General features: G+C 36.8%; 1 protein-coding gene across 2 annotated transcripts in view; it reads left to right on the top strand.

Moving 5' to 3' along the window:
- Nucleotides 1-17,438, top strand: part of Gtdc1 (glycosyltransferase like domain containing 1) — a 428,360-nt gene extending 410,922 nt beyond the window's left edge. The window contains exons 14-15 of one of the 2 annotated variants that reach the window (XM_074070677.1): nt 11,874-11,990; nt 15,785-17,438. In XM_074070677.1, the coding sequence (XP_073926778.1) occupies nt 11,874-11,948 (75 nt within the window). In that variant the 3' untranslated portion in view covers nt 11,949-11,990; nt 15,785-17,438. The remainder of the gene's footprint in view (nt 1-11,873; nt 11,991-15,784) is intronic. The other variant, XM_074070676.1, reaches the window with a different exon arrangement.
- The last annotated feature ends 780 nt before the right edge of the window (nt 17,439-18,218 follow it).

Genomic DNA, 18,218 nt, shown 5'->3' with positions numbered 1-18,218 from the left:
TTCTGGGGTGAGTGTTGCATTAACAGACAAGTTCTTCTGGGTTTTCAGGATGAGAATTGGGAAGAAAGAGAAAGAGAACAAAAGTTCAAAAAGTTAAATTGGGGGAGGAGGTTATCTTGATATGAGAGCGGAATGTGAAGACAAATATAATGGAACAGAAGCAGCTGCTGTGTGATGAGGGAGGTGGGGGTGGGGTGATGGTTAAGGATAACCATAGACTTTGTGTACTTCACAGTGTTCAAGAAAATAAATGAAAAACCTAAACTATTTTGAAAGCATGTTTGGTCCCTTCACTGCTGTGTGTGTGTGTTCTTAAACGGGATGCTGTCTATGCGGATTATTACTTTGTAGTATCTAGAACTCTATTGATTGGAAGTGACAAAAACTAACACACACCAATCAGCATAAAATGTGGATATGTGTTGAAAAGTCCTAGGACATGAGCTTGGGTATTATGAGGATCCAGTGCTAAAGCTCAATTCTCTGAGCTACCTACCCCCTTGACATGACTTGTGTGTATTTCACATGATCCCCATAGCCTCAGAATAGAGAAACTCTCATACACAGTGTTCACCTCAGACCCTGGCAAAGGACAATTATTCCCCCTGATCCAGTCACTTCCCTGCACTTGCGGTAAGGGAGGGAGGGGAGCCATGTTCAAACAAATTTCCAGCTGCGAGGGAGAGGAGTAAGCAGTGACATGGCTGACACTCTATTTCTTCTCAAACAAGTCTCTTCTTAGTTGAGTTACTTATATTACTATCACCACATGGGCTTGAATTTAAACTTAAACTTAGATCTCCAATCATCTTTCAAACGTCTTCCAAAGGATTACACTCCAGGTAGCTTTGAAGTGAAAGTTATTGGATATGCAAATAACAACAAACCCAACACCAAAAACATGGGACTAGAGTTGTAAGACAAAGTTACAATAAGTAAAGCAAGTATTCATGGCTGGGGAAATGATGGGCTTACACTTAAATGTCCTCATCTAGAAACACTTGAGTCTTTGTATACTCCATGAAGAGATAATGCCCACTAGAAGATAAAGCTGTGTTTTCTTTTTTCATTGAGACATACTTAAAAGAATTACCTTCATATCCCAGCCAATGCAGTTAAAGATACTTGAAACACTGTAGAATTTCCAAGCTAGTTTGATACAACCACTTAATGTATTACAGACTGTAATTCAGGTGTCAAGCATATGATTAAAATTACTTGTTGATTTCTATGAGGTTTTTCATTTTCAATGATCAGAGTCAGTTACTGAGGGGAAATGAGTCTAACAAAATTGAGAGTACAATTTGTTTACCTAAAATTTACACCATTGGTCCTGAAAGCATTAACAAAGTTAGGTTATGAATCCTGGTTATATAAAGTACTGGGCTCTAGAATCAAAAGTAACTCAGAAAATACTTTAGGCTCTCTCTGACTCTGGGAATTTGTTCATAATGTAGAAGAAAATTATATATCCTTGTAAAGATAAACACATTTAAATAATCTATTGTAAACAAAATAGAAATTTGTGTACATGCCATTTATAGTTATGGGAAATTGAATTACTGTTCCCAATTCTTCTCTGTTACAGAATTACACATTATATACTTACACCATTTTCCATGTGATTTTGCAGTGTTTCCTACTAGAGGAAACTGAATACTTCCCCCAGCTCATCAATGTTAGGCTTGGACATAAACTTGCAATATCAATTGGCCAACAGAATTGAATGGAAATGACGGTGCCTGACCCAAGATAAAGCCTTAAAAGACATTGTGTATTCTCTTTTTGAGGGTCTGTCTTCCTCCATGGGGATACCACAGCCTGGGTAGCCACTATTCCAGGAAGAAGTTGGAGACCTGACTCCGCCTTTCAGCCTAGAGCTCAGAGCTGCACCTTGCAGTTGCTACAAATGAATATAGCAATCACAGACCTATGAAGGAGAAATAAATGCTTGTTATTTTAAGCCACCAAATTGTGGGGTGGATTTTTATGCAACATTACTGTAGAGTAGCTGAATGATAGCATAGCATTTTTTCCTCTACTTACAAATCTTCTGAAGTTCATGATAAACCTAACAACTCATAACATTGTAGGGTCAAGGAATTTTTTAAATTACATAGTTAATCATTTAATTAGAGTTCTGAGAATAGGTACAAAAGGTTACAGAATATACCAAACACAGATTCCTAACCTAATCTGAGCATCAGAAAATCTTTCTTTGAGGAAATGACATTGAAGCTGAGCTCTAGCATTTGACTAAACAGGATGAGGAACAGTATTTATCATGCTATTGAGACAAGAAGGAGCTCACCAAGTACAGAGAAGTATTTGGAAAGCAGAGAGGAAGCAGGTAAGTGTCAGAGGAAGAGAGATTCAGTTTACAGTGTGATGGGCTGAATAATGTCTTTTCTAAGATTCACATGCTGAAGCCCTAAGGCCCAGAACCTAGGCCATTTAAAGAGATAAAATGTGGCTGGGTGCTGGTGGCTCATACTTGTAATCCTAGCTACTTAGGAGGCTGAGTTTGAGAGGATTGAGGATTGAGGCCAGCCAAGGCAAATAGTTTAAGAGACCCCATCTCCAAAATAACCAGAGCAAAATGGACCAGAGATGTGGCTTAGGTGGTAGAGCACCTGCTTTGTAAGCATAAAATCCTGAGTTCAAACCTAAGTTCCACCAAAAAAAAAAAAAAAAAAAGTAATATGAGTGAATGGACCCTAATCCAATACAATTGGTGTCCTTCTAAGAAGAGTAAATTAGGACACAGACAAACACAGGAAAGACATAGGGATCCAAAAGACAAGGAGACAGCCCTCGATTTAGCTGGCGGGATTCCAAGATGGTGACCAGAGGGAAGAAGCAGAAACCATGCTTCCTGAAGTAAAATCTCAGAGAGACACTGGAGATACACCTTACAGGAAAAACCACCAAGAAGAGGCAAAACTCCAACACCTCCACATCCCAAGCCTGCACATAGCATCCCCACTCCACGTTAAATGGAGAAACCAGGAGGGCTCCTGCGCCACCAGTTGCTAGCTCCTAACTGGCTTGGGAGAAGCAGACCACCAGGTGAGCTAAGTGGCATGTGGTATTCCCACAGACAACCCTGAGACAAATCAGCATAGCCCCCTGGACAGACTGACCCCCACCCAGGGAAAAAAGACAAAAAAACCAAACTGAATAATAAACAAGCAGCTGAAAAAAAAAAGGCACGTAGCAAAGAGGATGTGGTGCCCTGAGCTCTGGAGAGTGGAGAAGGGGCACTCCCTCACGGAACTGTAAATAAACGTGCCAGCCGAAGAAGGCAGGAGTGCATCACCCCCCCTGTGCACTTGGTGAGGGAAAGGCTTCCAACGGTGGCTAAAGTGTGGCACGCGCCACTGGAGAGTGGGGGAGGAGCACCTCCCCACGTGAACTCTAAATAAAAAAAAACTGCAATTGCAAAAGGTGGGTAGGACTGTATACTGGAGAAAACAAAAGGGGCATGCGCCCAGGAGAACTCTAAATAAACAAAGCCTCAGCAGCAGATGGCTGACAGTAGGAAGCAGGTGAGCTGCAGCCTCAGATAGACACTCACAAAGCTATCTCTAGACTCCCTTTTTTTTTTTCTTCCTTTGATTAGACAATGACAGAACTAGGACTGGATGCTGAAGGACTAACTGAAACTGTATTGCATTTGAATTTGGGATTTTTGTTTGTTTCTTGGTTTTTTTGTTTTTTCCCCTTTGATGAGAAAAAGACAGACTACTTCTCAGACACTGAGAAGTCTTCAGGACTGGAGGCTGAAAGGCTAACACCAAAATTATTAAGATTGAAACTTTATTGCATTTGAACTTGAGGATTTTTTTTATCCTCTCTCTGTCTCTCTAATGCCTGATTAGTACACTATCTCTCCATGTTTATTTCTCTGGCTCTGTTTTTTGTTTCTTTGTTTGTTGGGGTTTTTTTTGTTTGTTTTGTTTTTTCCCTTTTTCTTTACCTTCCTTGCCTTCCTTCTCCTCTCACCCTTCCATTCTAGATATGACCATTGTCATTATTACAAGCTAAAAAATACACACAGTGTACACACAGTACAGGGACAGTAACAATACCAAGGGCAATGAAGGAAGACAGGAAAAAAGACGGAAATGATTTCCCCCCGCCAATAATAAATTAGTACAGGAACCAGAGGGAAATGAAGAAAACAGATACCCAGATCCAGACTCCAACAAAACAAAGATAAACTATGCTAAAGAACCCACTGAAGCCCACAATAATAATCTAAAAGAAGAACTCCTGCAAGTAATCAATGAGAGTTTTATAGAGATGATACTGGATATGGTCAACCAAAATGTACAGGAGACACTCAAGAAATTCCAAGACAGCAAAAATAGAGAATTTGAGGAAGCACAAGAACAAATAAAAGAAACTATAGAAGAACTGTACAAACACCAAAGTGAAACAAAGAACACGATAAATAAAGAGATAAATGAACTGAGGATGAAAATAGACAATATTAAAGTGGAAGGGACTCAGGATATGGAAAACCTCAGAAAAAAGAATGAAACTAAATGCAAAACAAAATGGAAGGCCAATCCAGCAGACTAGAACAAGCAGAAGCCAGAATCTCAGAACTTGAAGATGAAATGATAATTAAAGGAAAAGCCGAAGAACTATTAGTTAAACAACTCAAGACCTATAAAAAGAAAATTCAAGAACTCACTGACTCCATCAAAAGACCAAACCTGAGAATCATGGGCATTGAAGAAGGAGAAGAGGTGCAAGCAAAGGGAATGTGTAATATATTCAACAAAATAACTACAGAAAATTTCCCAATTCTAGAGAAAACTATGCCCATACAGGTACAGGAAGCCTCCAGAACACCAAACAGACCTGACCAAATTAGAACTACCCTACGGCATATTATCATTAAAACAACAAGTGCAGAGACTAAAGAAAGAATATTGAGGCCTGTAAGACAGGAAAATCAAATAACATACAAAGGTAAACCCATCAAAATCATAGCAGACTTCTCAACAGAAACATTAAAAGCAAGAAGAACGTGGGGAGAGATCTTCCAGGCACTGAATGAAAATAACTTCAACCCCAGGATACTCTACCCAGCAAATCTATCATTCAAAATAGATGGAGCAATAAAAGTCTTCCATGATAAGCAGAAACTAAAACAAAGTATGACCACAAAGCTACCACTACAAAAGATTCTTCAAGGGATTCTGCACACAGAAAGTGAAACCCAACATAACCATGAAAGGGCAGGCATTACCAAACTACAGGAAAAGAAAAAGCAAGAAAGTAGAGAGTAACATCGATTTAGCTACACACAAACTCTCAAACAACTAAGACAACTAAATGACAGGAATCACCACATAACTGTCCATACTAACACTTAATGTTAATGGACTTAATTCCCCTATCAAAGACACCATTTGACAAACTGAATTAAAAAGGAAGATCCAACAATGTGTTGCTTACAGAAGACCCATCTCACCAATAGAAATAAGAATAGGCTTAGGATGGAAGGCTGGAAGAAAATTTACCAAGCCAATGACCCCCAAAAACAGGCAGGAGTAGCAATGCTTATTCCTGACAAAATAGACTTCAAACCTACATTGATCAAACAAGATAAAAAAGGATATTACATACTAATAAAAGGGGAAATAGATCAAAAGGAAATAACAATTATCAACCTATATGCACCCAATGACAATGCACCCAATTTAATCAAACATACCCTGAAGGACCTAAAAGCATATATTAACTCCAACACAGTGGTTGTAGGAGACTTTAACACCCCACTATCATCAATAGATAGGTCTTCCAAACAAAAAATCAATAAAGAAATCCTAGATCTAAAACATACCATAGAACAAATGGACCTAGTTGATGTCTACAAAACATTTCATCCAACTTCTACACAATATACGTTCTTCTCAGCAGCCCATGGAATCTTCTCCAAAATAGATCATATCCTAGGGCACAAAGCAAGCCTCAGCAAATATAAGAAAACAGAAATTATACCATGCATTCTATCTGATCGCAATGCAATAAAACTAGACTCAACAACAAAAATAAAGACAAAAAACATGTAAACAGCTGGAAACTGAATAGCTCATTGCTTAATGAACAATGGGTCATTGATGAAATAAAAGAGGAAATTAAAATGTTCCTGAAAGTCAATGAAAATGAAAACACAACCTACCGGCATCTATGGGACATAGCAAAGTCTGCCCTGAGGAAAGTTTATACCCATGAGTGCATATATTAAAAAGACTGAAAGATGTCAAATCAATGACCTAATGCTACATCTCAAAGTCCTAGAAAAACAAGAACAAGCAAATCCCAAAACAAATAGAATGACAGAAATAATAAAAATAAGAGCTGAAATCAATGAACTAGAAACCAAAAAAAACCATACAAACAATTGATGAAACAAAAAGTTGGTTATTTGAAAAAATAAACATGATTGACAGATCCCTGGCAAACTGGACTAAAATGAGGAGAGAAAAAACCCAAATTAGTAAAATCAAGAATGCAAAAGGGGAGATAACAGCAAACACCATGGAAGTCCAGGAAATCATCAGAGACTACTTTGAGAACCTATGTTCAAATAAATTTGAAAATCTTGAAGAAATGGACAGATTTCTAGATACTTTTGATCATCTAAACCTGAACCAAGAGGACATTAATCACCTGAATAGATCTATAACACAAAATGAAATTGAAGCAGCAATCAAGAGTCTCCCCAAAAAGAAAAGTCCAGGACCTGATGGCTTCTTTGCTGAATTCTATCAAACCTTTAAAGAAGGACTAATACCAACCTTCCTTAAACTGTACCACAAAATAGAAAAGGAAGGAAAACTGCCTAACACGTTTTATGAAACCAGTATTACACTTATCCCAAAACCAGGCAAAGAAACCTCCAAAAAGGAGAACTATAGGCCAATCTCCTTAATGAACATTGATGCAAAAATCCTCAATAAAATAATGGCAAACCAATTCAACAACACATCAAAAAGATCATTCACCACGACCAAGTAGGCTTCATCCCAGGAATGCAGGGGTGGTTCAACATACGAAAATCAATTAATGTAATAAACCACGTTAACAGAAGCAAAGACAAAAACCATTTGATCATCTCAACAGGTGCAGAAAAAGCCTTTGATAAGATCCAACACCATTTCATGATAAAAGCTCTAAGAAAACTAGGAATAGAAGGAAAGTACCTCAACATTATAAAAGCTATTTATGACAAACCAACATCCAGCATTATACTTAACAGAGAAAATCTGAAACCATTCCCTCTAAAATCAGGAACTAGACAAGGATGCCCACTATCTCCACTCCTATTCAACATAGTGCTGGAATTCCTAGCCAGAGCAATTAGGCAAGAAGAAGGAATAAAAGGAATACAAATAGGTAAAGAAACTGTCAAAATATCCCTATTTGCAGATTATATGATCCTATACCTTAAAGACCCAAAAATATCTACTCAAAAGGTCCTAGACACCATCAACAGCTATAGCAAGGTAGCAGGATATAAAATCAACTTAGAAAAATCATTAGCATTTCTATACACTAATAATGAACAAACTGAAAAAGAATGTATGAAAACAATTCCATTTACAATAGCCTCAAAAAAAAATCAAATACCTAGGTGTAAACTTAATAAAGGATGTGAATGACCTCTACAAGGAAAACTATAAACTTCTGAAGAAAGAGATTGAGGAAGACTATAGAAAGTGGAGAGATCTCCCATGTTCATGGATTGGTAGAATCAACATAGTAAAAATGTCGATACTCCCAAAAGCAATTCCCATCAAAATCCCAATGACATTCATCAAAGAGATTGAAAAATCTACCATTAAATTTATATGGAAACACAAGAGGCCACGAATAGCCAAGGCAATACTCAGTCAAAAGAACAACGCTGGAGGTATCACAATACCCAACTTCAAACTATATTACAAAGCAATAACAATAAAAACAGCATGGTACTGGCACAAAAACAGACATGAAGACCAATGGAATAGAATAGAGGACCCAGATATGAAGCCACACAATTATAACCAACTTATCTTTGGCAAAGGTGCTAAAAATATATGATGGAGAAATAGCAGCCTCTTCAACCAAAAACTGATAGGAAAACTGGTTAGCAGTCTACAAAAAACTGAAACTAGATCCATGTTTATCACCCTATACCAATATTAACTCAAAATGGATCAAGGATCTTAATATCAGACCCCAAACTCTAAAGTTGGTACAGGAAAGAGTAGGAAATTCTTTGGACCTAAGAGGTGTAGGCAAAGACTTTCTCAATGGAACCCCAGCAGCTCAGCAACAAAGAGATAGCATAGATAAATGGGACTTCATAAAACTAAAAAGCTTCTGCTCAACAAAAGAAATGGTCTCTAAACTGAAGAGACCACCCACAGAGTGGGAGAAAATATTTGCCAGCTACATATCAGACAAAGGACTGATACCCAGAATATATAGGGAACTCAAAAAACCAATTTCTCCCAAAATTAATGAACCAATAAAGAAATGGGCAAGTGAACTAAACAAAACTTTCTCAAAAGAAGAAATTCAAATAGCCAAAAAACACATGAAAAAATGCTCACCATCTCTAGCAATAAAGGAAACGCGGATTAAAACCACACTAAGATTCCGCCTCACCTCTGTTAGAATAGCCATCATCAGCAACACCACTAACAACAGGTGTTGGTGAGGATGCGGGGAAAAAGGAACCCTCTTACACTGTTGGTGGGAATGTAAACTTGTACAACCTCTCTGGAAAAAAATTTGGAGGCTTCTTAAAAATCTGAACATAGATCTATGGTATGATCGAGCAATACCACTCTTGGGGATATACCCAAAAGACTGTGACACAGGTTACTCCAGAGGCACCTGCACACCCATGTTTATTGCAGCACTATTCACAATAGCCAAGTTATGGAAACAGCCAAGATGCCCCACTACTGATGAATGGATTAAGGAAATGTATTTATACACAATGGAATTTTATGCAGCCATGAAGAAGAACAAAATGTTATCATTCGCTGGTAAATGGATGGAATTGAAGAACATCATTCTGAGTGAGGTTAGCCTGGCCCAAAAGACCAAAAATCATATGTTCTCCCTCATATGCAGACATTAGATCAAGGGCAAACACAACAAGGGAATTGGACTTTGATCACATGATAAAGCGAGAGCACAAGGGAGGTGTGAGGATAGGTAAGATACCCAAAAAACTAGATGGCATTTGTTGTTGTCCTTAATGCAGAGAAACTAAAGCAGATACTTTAAAGCAACAGAGGCCAACAGGAGAAGGGGACCAGGAACTAGAGAAAAGGTTAGTTTAGAAGAATTAACTTAGAAGGTAACACACATGTACAGGAAATCAATGCAAGTCAACTCCCTGTATAGCTATCCTTATCTCAACTAGCAAAATCCCTTGGTCCTTCTCATTATTGCTTATACTCTGTCTTCAACAAAATTAGAGATAAGGGCAAAATAGTTTCTGCCTGGTAGCGAAGGGTTATGGGGGAGAGGAAGAGGGTCAGGGTAAGGGAGGGGGTGGGAGTAAGGGGGGAGAAATGACCCAAACATTTTATGCACATATGAATAAAAGAAAAAAAAAAGGAGACAGCCCTCAAAAGACAGCAACCCTGATAACACTTTGATCTCAGACTTCTTATCCCCATAACTGTGAGAAAATAAATTTCTGTTGCCTACAACACCCAGGTTATTTTGTTATGACAGCCCTATCAAAGTAATACACACAGTATGCCCAGTTCCAAATTCAGTGCCCATATGTACTAGCTGTTCAGTATATTTTTGTTGGATTAATAATTGATGGAGCAAATGAGTGACAGGAAGTGGATCATATAAAGAATTTTTAAACATTCTTATATTTTTCTAAAGAGCAATGAATGGGAAGAGGCTAAAGGAAAATGGTGGAGGAGGTGAATTCAAATATGACATATTTGATATACTGTAAGAACCTTTGTAAATGAGATAATATACCCCCCACCCAGCACAACGAGATAAAAATTTTTAAAAGAGCAATGAAAAGTTATTAATGGCTTTAAGCAAAAAGTTAATTTATCAGATTTAGATTTTATAAATATTCCTCTGGTTCCAGTGCAAATAGTAGATTGGAGAGGGGGAGCACTGGGATGGCGCAGTGCTCTAGGGGAGGATGGTGTTGTCTTAGATAAAGACAGGAACAGTGCAAAATTAGGTTGATTGCTTCAAGATGCATTCAGTAGAGAAATCATCAGGGTTTGGTTTTTGGAAGAACAGGAAGGTGACAAAGCAAACAGAATAACTCTGTTGTTTGTGAAACCAGGATGGAAACATGAAGTAGGAACAGAATTGGGAAGAAGACCAACCAGTGTTGTTAGGGGCAAATTGACTTTGGGATTTCTAAGAAGAGATTGCCAGTTGGAAAACCATGCTGCAGGTGCCCTGAAGTTTCTCCTACAGTGTACACTGGAAGCACCAAATACAATAAAATAAACAGTCTCAATTGCTGAATTTAGAAGAAAGTAAAAGAAATCACCATGGTTGCCCAAAAGAGAAGAGAGCTGTAAGCTAAGTGCTAATCTCACAAGTTAACATAGCAGGAGAAAGGGGCAGGAGTAGGTTAGGGTGGTGGTTATGCTCCCAGAAATCTAGAGGCTTTCATCATCAATCTCATAGACACATGACAGGCAAGGCCTTGGAAATTCTGAAGGATTCAGATAGAACCTTTTACATAAAGCCAGGATTGCTTAAGGGCTACACCTTCAGTGACATGGTAGACTAGAAACCTGCACACAGGCTCAAAGAGGAAATCAGAAAGCTTGTCAACCTAGGCCTGGGTTGAGTGGAAAATGTGCCTACCCAAAGAATTTGTAATCACAGACATACACTTCATATAAGTTTGGTATTCAAACTGCATGTCCCTAAAAATCACATGTTCAGATGTTACATATTTCCAGCAAAAGCAAACTGAGAACAAATCTGGTATGATAGAATCTCACCCCAGGCCACACATGATGCTCCAGATGAAACCTATTAAAGGTGAACTCACCATTCAAAATTACAAAACACACAAGGAAACAGTCCACATAAAGAGATTTAGGAAAGAGTAAAAACAGCAGAGTATTACACTAAAGGATTTCAGATAATAGAACTTTATGAGAGAGACTATAAGATGCACAGATTTAAAACAATTGAAAGTATTAAAAAGAATAACTTAAAAAAGAAAGATGCAGATAGATGTGAAAAGAATCCATTAGAATAAGAAATATAAAATATAACTCTGGGTGTTAACTGTAGTAAATAGTTTTTAGAGTGTATTGATGCAGCTTAGAAGGAATTCGTGAACTGGAAAATAGAGTTGAGATTATAAAGGGAAATATCTCTGGTGTGATATATTTATACAGCATGTGTATATTATAAGCATGTATAATTTCTTTATGAATACATGCACACATACACACAAATTGGTAAGAATTAAAAAATTCTTATAATAGAAACTTCATAAGGTCTCAGCAGAGAGAGTGGAAGACTCTGTCCCTATTAAAACAGATTAACTGCAAAGGACTGATAGTGAGATTGACAACAGATTCTTAATAGCAATATAATAGACAAAATAAAATAATATCTGATATTGAGAGAAAATAGCTGTCAATCAATAATTCTATATCATATATATTTAATATGTTGTATCTATGACATTCAAGAATTAAGTTAAATACAAATACTTTTTCCAGATAAAGAGCAAGAAGTTATGGCTTACAGAACTTTGCAGCGTTGACAAAAATGTTACACAACAAAGCTTGAACTATTCATATTCTTCATAAAAAAAGTTTTCCTTATGCCATTAGATTGTACTCAAGAAGATGGGAGGAGCTGAAATTTTCCAGAAGGGTGCCCAAGGAGGAAGAGGAGCACAACACTGAAGAATGTCTGCAGCCTCGTGTGAGAAAATCAGCACAAGCAGGGTGAGAAAGTACTCACATTGGTGTTTGACCTGGCAGAGGAAGTCAGAGTCCAAATAAGGAGAAGAGGACATCTGTGTGGGGAAATGTGTTGTTGTAAGAATAAAAGATTGGTTGTATAAAGTGGGAGTGATTGCATCAGTAAATACCACAATTATGGAAGCTCAACTTCTTACCATTTCAGAGGGAGCTATAAATAGGAAAGAGGAAACCAGACTGAACATGTGAAATCAGATATGCCAGCATGGACTCATGTTTTGTATCTGTCTATCTATCTATCTATGTATCCAAATATGCATAAAAATAAATTCAGATGTCAAAATGTGGTATACACACGCATTCCTTTATGCCTTTGTTTGGTAGAACTTGGAAGCAGCAACACTCCAATGAGTACATAGAGAACCCAGGTCTTCTAAATACCATTTTTCACCAAAATGAAATAAGACTTATAAAAATGGCTCACTTGGAATATTAGAGGAGGAAAGTGCAAGAAAAACTTGGAACTAATTGTACCAGGAACCAAGGAAGTGTATTAGAAAATTATAAGCATTTGTCAAAAGGACTTAGAGGCCATCTTAAAAAGGTTCCTACTGGCCAAACTGGACAAAATTAACACCGATAGTATAGTGATAGTAACTCAAAATTACTTGTGATATTAAGTGACATATGAGACCAAAACACATAAGAAAATAAACAAAGGGATCTAAAGTGTGATGAAGAACAGAATATTTACATAGTGCTATGCTTTGAACGTATAGGTTCTTCCAAAATTCACGTTTTAGAGCATAAATACCCATTGTGCAGTATTAAGAGGTGGGAACTTTTAGAACAAGATTAAATTTCTATTGTTTATGAATCACCCAGAGTCTGGTAGTTGTTACAGAAGCACAAATGGTCTAGGACATGTAATGCCAAATTACCTTCCCACAAAAGGAGAGAAAAGATCACCTTGTGGTGAGAAAGCCTAGAAGGCATTACTTTCATCAAGAGGTTCAGGTGAGCATCAGTTACTGAAACTATACAGGACCTGGTAAGAAGCATTAGGAAGAACAGCATCACTGCTACATTATAACCTAAATCTAATCATAAGGAAACATCAGGCAAACCGCAGGCAAATTTTTTTAATTAACTAAGGTCATCTTCAAAAACATTGAAGTTATAAAATTCAGTACTCCAGCCTGAGGACTCAAGAGACATAACATCTAAATGCAGTGTACAATTCTGAACTGGTTCTTTTTGTTTTAAAAATAAAGTCATTGCATTATTTGGTGAAATTGGAATGTGGTCTGTGGACCGAAAGGCAAGAATGATCCAAGTTCCTTTTTGGAATTTTTTGGTTGTGTTGCAGTAGGGAGGTTGATATTCTTATATGTAAAAATACATGTCTATGTGTTAGGGACAACACATTAGGTCAACAAGTAGTCAGGAAAAACAAATTATTTGTACTATATGCCCAGCCTTTGGTTAATTTTGATCACACTGGGATATGAGAATGGACAGTACATCAGTGCTTATGTGTTGACATCAGTGGATGTCAGCATGAATAGATGATGGCTCCCAGTCTAGCTCCTTTTTCCTTTGTAAGCACTCCTAAGCATGATTTCAAAAGGGTCTCAATGGCTCTTTTATAAATTACTAAATGGAAGGATAGATGGATGGTTGAATGAATTAGTAGTAAAATAGGATCATCAATTTGAAATACACTTTGTCATAGGACTTCACCTGGGGAAGCCACCTTGAAACAGCCAAACTATTATCATGTTCTCATACCCATCCTCACACTGCATTCCATGACCAGCAGCTGCTAAGCCCAGTGGGAGAACAAGTTCTTATATTACTTTCATCTGCAGGTGAAATAGCCTCAAATTAGCATTTAAGTGAGTGACTTTGCTTACAGTAAAGAAAAACAGTACATTACGAAAAAAAAAAGTATCACTGGGAGTTTCAAAACTGAAAATTGTTTTAAAAAAGATGTGACTTCCAAGTTTGCTTTGAATTGTTTTCTGACCTGTTTGGAATCTTCTCTTTTTGTCTTGGCTTTACTAGGTTTTTATTTGTACACTTAGGGAGATCTTAGTGGAAGCAAATTTGTAATTCTAAAGCGCTCTACAAATGTACACTTATACAGCATAACCAAACCACAATTTTATGCAGATTTTTTTTCTCTGTCTTAGACTCTGCAGTTCTTAAAGGAAAATGTGGATGCAGTGGTGTGTCACAACTGCTATTACAGAAGTCCAACTGTAGAGGGAACGACATGATGATCAACCTTGGCAGTCCCCTCATACAGCATGATTATATTGTAATACTGTTTGATGCAATCATATGTTTGATCAGTTTCAAGAGATGAATATCACCTCACTTCAAACAATATGATACAGTCTCATTGTATGGAATTATGGCTGCTGTCAATCAGCATATGAAATAACCCTTAAAGTGCCATCTTTGGGGAATGTCATAAAAATGATTGCAATACTTGCATTAATTAGTAAGTTTTTGCACTAAAATGAAGCAAAACCTGTTAAGACAATTTATCTGCTCTATCTCTGTTCATTTGTTATCATAGAAACATGTGTATAACCCAAACATGCGTATGCTTGGCTGATGAGCTCAACTCTTAGAATAGCCAGTCTAATAAAAGTGACACCATGAGTACTAGTCCCTGTGTGGATTAGTGAGTACCTTTCACATATTTTGTCTCATGACCCATCAGTATATGCCCATCTATAACCAACTACCCTATCAAAGCAAGAAGTCAGTGGAAAGTAAGGGAAAATTAAATTATCTCTAGGTCTGTAGTCTTGACAAAACATACTCAGGTTTTAAGCTTAAAACATGACAAATAACTGTCATATGGATGTGTTTAGATGTGACAAATACAGAATCAGAATCTTTGAAATGTTGTTCATCTGGCTTTGCCAAGGTTAATAAATGCAACATTTTGAGGGAATAAGAATTATGGTTCTTTTGTTTTTACATTAGTGATGGAATATTTTCCCTCTTGTGTGAACTTGCATTTCTTGTTGTTCATTATTGTCTTTGTTCTGCCATCAACTGCTAGGATTACCTATTTTTCCCAGTGTATTCATGCATCAGTTGAGATACTACTGGCTTGACAGGATACATTCTAATTTGACCTAAGGCTTAATATACTTTCTTTCCTGAGGTGGCTAATGCCCCAGATTCAACTGCAAACATAGTTTACCTTGCTTATTTACTTATTCAACAGCCTACATATCACTGGATTATTTTGAGTCTTTTCTCAATGGATTTCTCTCCCACAATGTCTCCCAGAATTCTCTTTCCCATTTTTCTGGTTTCCCCTGTTCCTTTTATCAGTGAAGCAATTACTGCTGTGGTAAACGGATTTCTAATATGGAATGTCCCCTATCTCCCGGCATTTATATCCTTTTGGAATTCTCCCCATTTGAATGTGGGCCAAGCCTAGCGACTAACTTCTAATGTATACAATATGGCCAAAACTGTTGAATGTCACTTTCATGTTTAGGTCATAAAAGACTATGTGACTTACTGTTTCACTAATAATGTTTTGCTGGCTTTGATGAACCAAGTTCATCATGTTAGAGATCTCCACATGGTGAGAAACTGAGTGAAGCCTCTTGCCAGCTCCCAGCAAGGAAATCAGATTTCCATTCCAATAACCTCTGAAGAATTTAAACCTACCAACCACGAATGGGTGAGCTGGGGAGGAGATCTGTCTCAGTGGAACATTTATTTGTTTGCTTGTTTGTTTGTTTACATATCTATATGTTCATTTATTATTTTTTATTTTGCAGCGCAAGAGATTTAACCCAAGCCTTGACCATGGAGGCAAACACTTGACCACTGGAGCTACCTTCCTAGACCTCAGTTGAACCTTGATGCAACTGTGCTACCACCTGACATATGGATTGCAGCCTACGGAGAAGCCATGAAGCAGAGCACCATCCTAAGCTGTGCACTAAGTCCAAAACCACAGAAACTCTGGGTGTTTTAAGTCTGTATGTTGTTAAGCCTCTAAATTCTGTCTTTATTTGTTATGTAGCAAGAGAAACTAGTACAACTACTAACTCTTAGTGAACATCCTGAACATCACCCTATGGCATCTTTGTAGTGATCAGTAAAATATGCAGTAAAATAGACATTTTCACACTTCGTCTATACGTTTCAACATATAGAAAGTTTCCTAACATTGGCAGACTTTGCGGAAGTGCTGACCAGGTCCACAAAGAAATGGATGAAGTTTCTATGAGCTTCTCCCAAAGATCCTACCATCTTTCATGGACAAGTGATATCTTTGTGCTAGGATTCTAAAACATTGAGGTGTAAAGTTTCCATTTTTTTAAATTCTAATGCAAATTTGACACATTGACATTCTGGCAGGATAAAAATATAAATCTTTTATTCATGTTACTAATTCTTAGATACATATGTATTGTTTTACAGATTATCATATTACCACATCATATTGATACTTTGTTGAATTTTAGACTTGGTGGTAGAATTGTTGACACTCCAACAAGGGCCTGCCTTCCAAAAAAACTTAGAGATAGGTTGTCCTGTTACTGATATCTTAGATTATTTGAAGAATGGATATTATTAAAATAGGGACCTATAATTTCTAAGCTATTTAATTATTTATTCAATTATCCATATAAATAGAGGAGAGCAATGATGAGAAATATCTATAGCAGTCAATAATCAAAGACTTTTATTTTGAGAACTGATTCATATATATGATCTCTCCTAAGTGTTTTTAGCCTAATGTTAAGGTCTTCTTGTGTCTTAGATTCAAGTCTATTGTTGATATAAACACATACTGCAGCTGTGTAGGAGAGGAGAGTCAACTTGGTACTAGACATATTCCATGGGTGGGTCAGGTACACCTTACCAAGAATTCATTTATTTAAAGGACTCTGAAGTTATTTATTTATTATTTAAAACAATATTGGAAAAGTGTTAGACACTTTTCCTTATTAAGTTAACAACAATTTTGAAGTGAATTATATCTAGTTTAAGTTATAGGAAAAGTGGTTTGTGCACAGTTGGTGGGGGTATAAATTGGCACAACCTGTTTGGAGAGGAATTTAACAAAACACTTCAACATTTTAAGCCCATTTCATGTTTAGGAACTTATGCCAAGAAAATAAATCTGAACTTGCAAAGATGTTTATTAAAGCTATGTTTATAAGAATAAAAAAAAATACAACCTAAGTATCTGTCAATAGAATTAAATACATTATGAAATACACAAAATAAAGACAAGCACAGCCAGTTTAAGGGAAAACATTTGAACAGGTATCTGCAATATATCATTAATTTTTAAAGTTAATCAATAACTATACACACACCCACAAAATTTTTTTTAAAAATATTGTCAACCCTGTATATGTATTAAAAACAACTGAGAGCATAAATGTACACCAAATCATTAAAATTGGTTTTCTGTAATGGAGAGATTATTATGAGATATTTGAATGTTTTGCAGTGAGCATTGTCAACCAAAAAGGCATGTTGAAGAACACCGACTGTGAAAATAGTTTGTTCCAGCCAAAATGAAGCCACCTGGGAAAACATGTATTCTAATAGCCCAGAATAAGTGCTTCAAAATGGCGTCCTGGGGACTCTGGTTTTATGCATTACAAAACAAAACAAAAACGAAGAAGAAGGTTACAGCAGACTGGTTGTTACAATTGTATTGGTGAATAAAAATAGTACAGGTCACTGATTGGTTGTCAATCACTTTAAGTGATACATTCCAGGTAAGAATTGAGATAAGCAGGAACAAGGCATTCCCCAAGTTATTCATCACTCCAATGGCATCAGTACATCTAGTTGAAGAAGTTAAAGATTAATTAACCAGACCTCAAGAGTTTGGTCAGGGCATGACTGTTCTCTCACAACCCATGTCTGGCAGGCCTGATTGGAGTTTTCTGACCCATTTTTTTTTTTAATTTATGTCATCAGCATGAATTATTTATTAGGCAGAAAAGATCTATTTTCATTTCGAGAAAGTTCTAATTATTTCCTTCTGTCTTTTTTGGACACTCAGGAAAGTTGGTGTACATGTTTTATTTTGTTCTCTAGTTGTTCACCAATTTTTTATTTATTAGCTTAGTATTTATTAAGCACCTATCGTGTCTAACATGGCAGTACTCAATGAAGAAATAATATAAATAAGACAGTCTCTGACTCTAATAAAAATGATAGGTAACTTTTATTTTAAAAAGT

Source organism: Castor canadensis, chromosome 4 (genome assembly GCF_047511655.1).
Source record: "Castor canadensis chromosome 4, mCasCan1.hap1v2, whole genome shotgun sequence".
In the NCBI taxonomy this organism is placed as follows: Eukaryota; Metazoa; Chordata; class Mammalia; order Rodentia; family Castoridae; genus Castor; species Castor canadensis.
The sequence above is the reverse complement of the archived record's forward strand: the minus strand, read 5'-3'. Positions and strand labels throughout refer to the sequence as shown.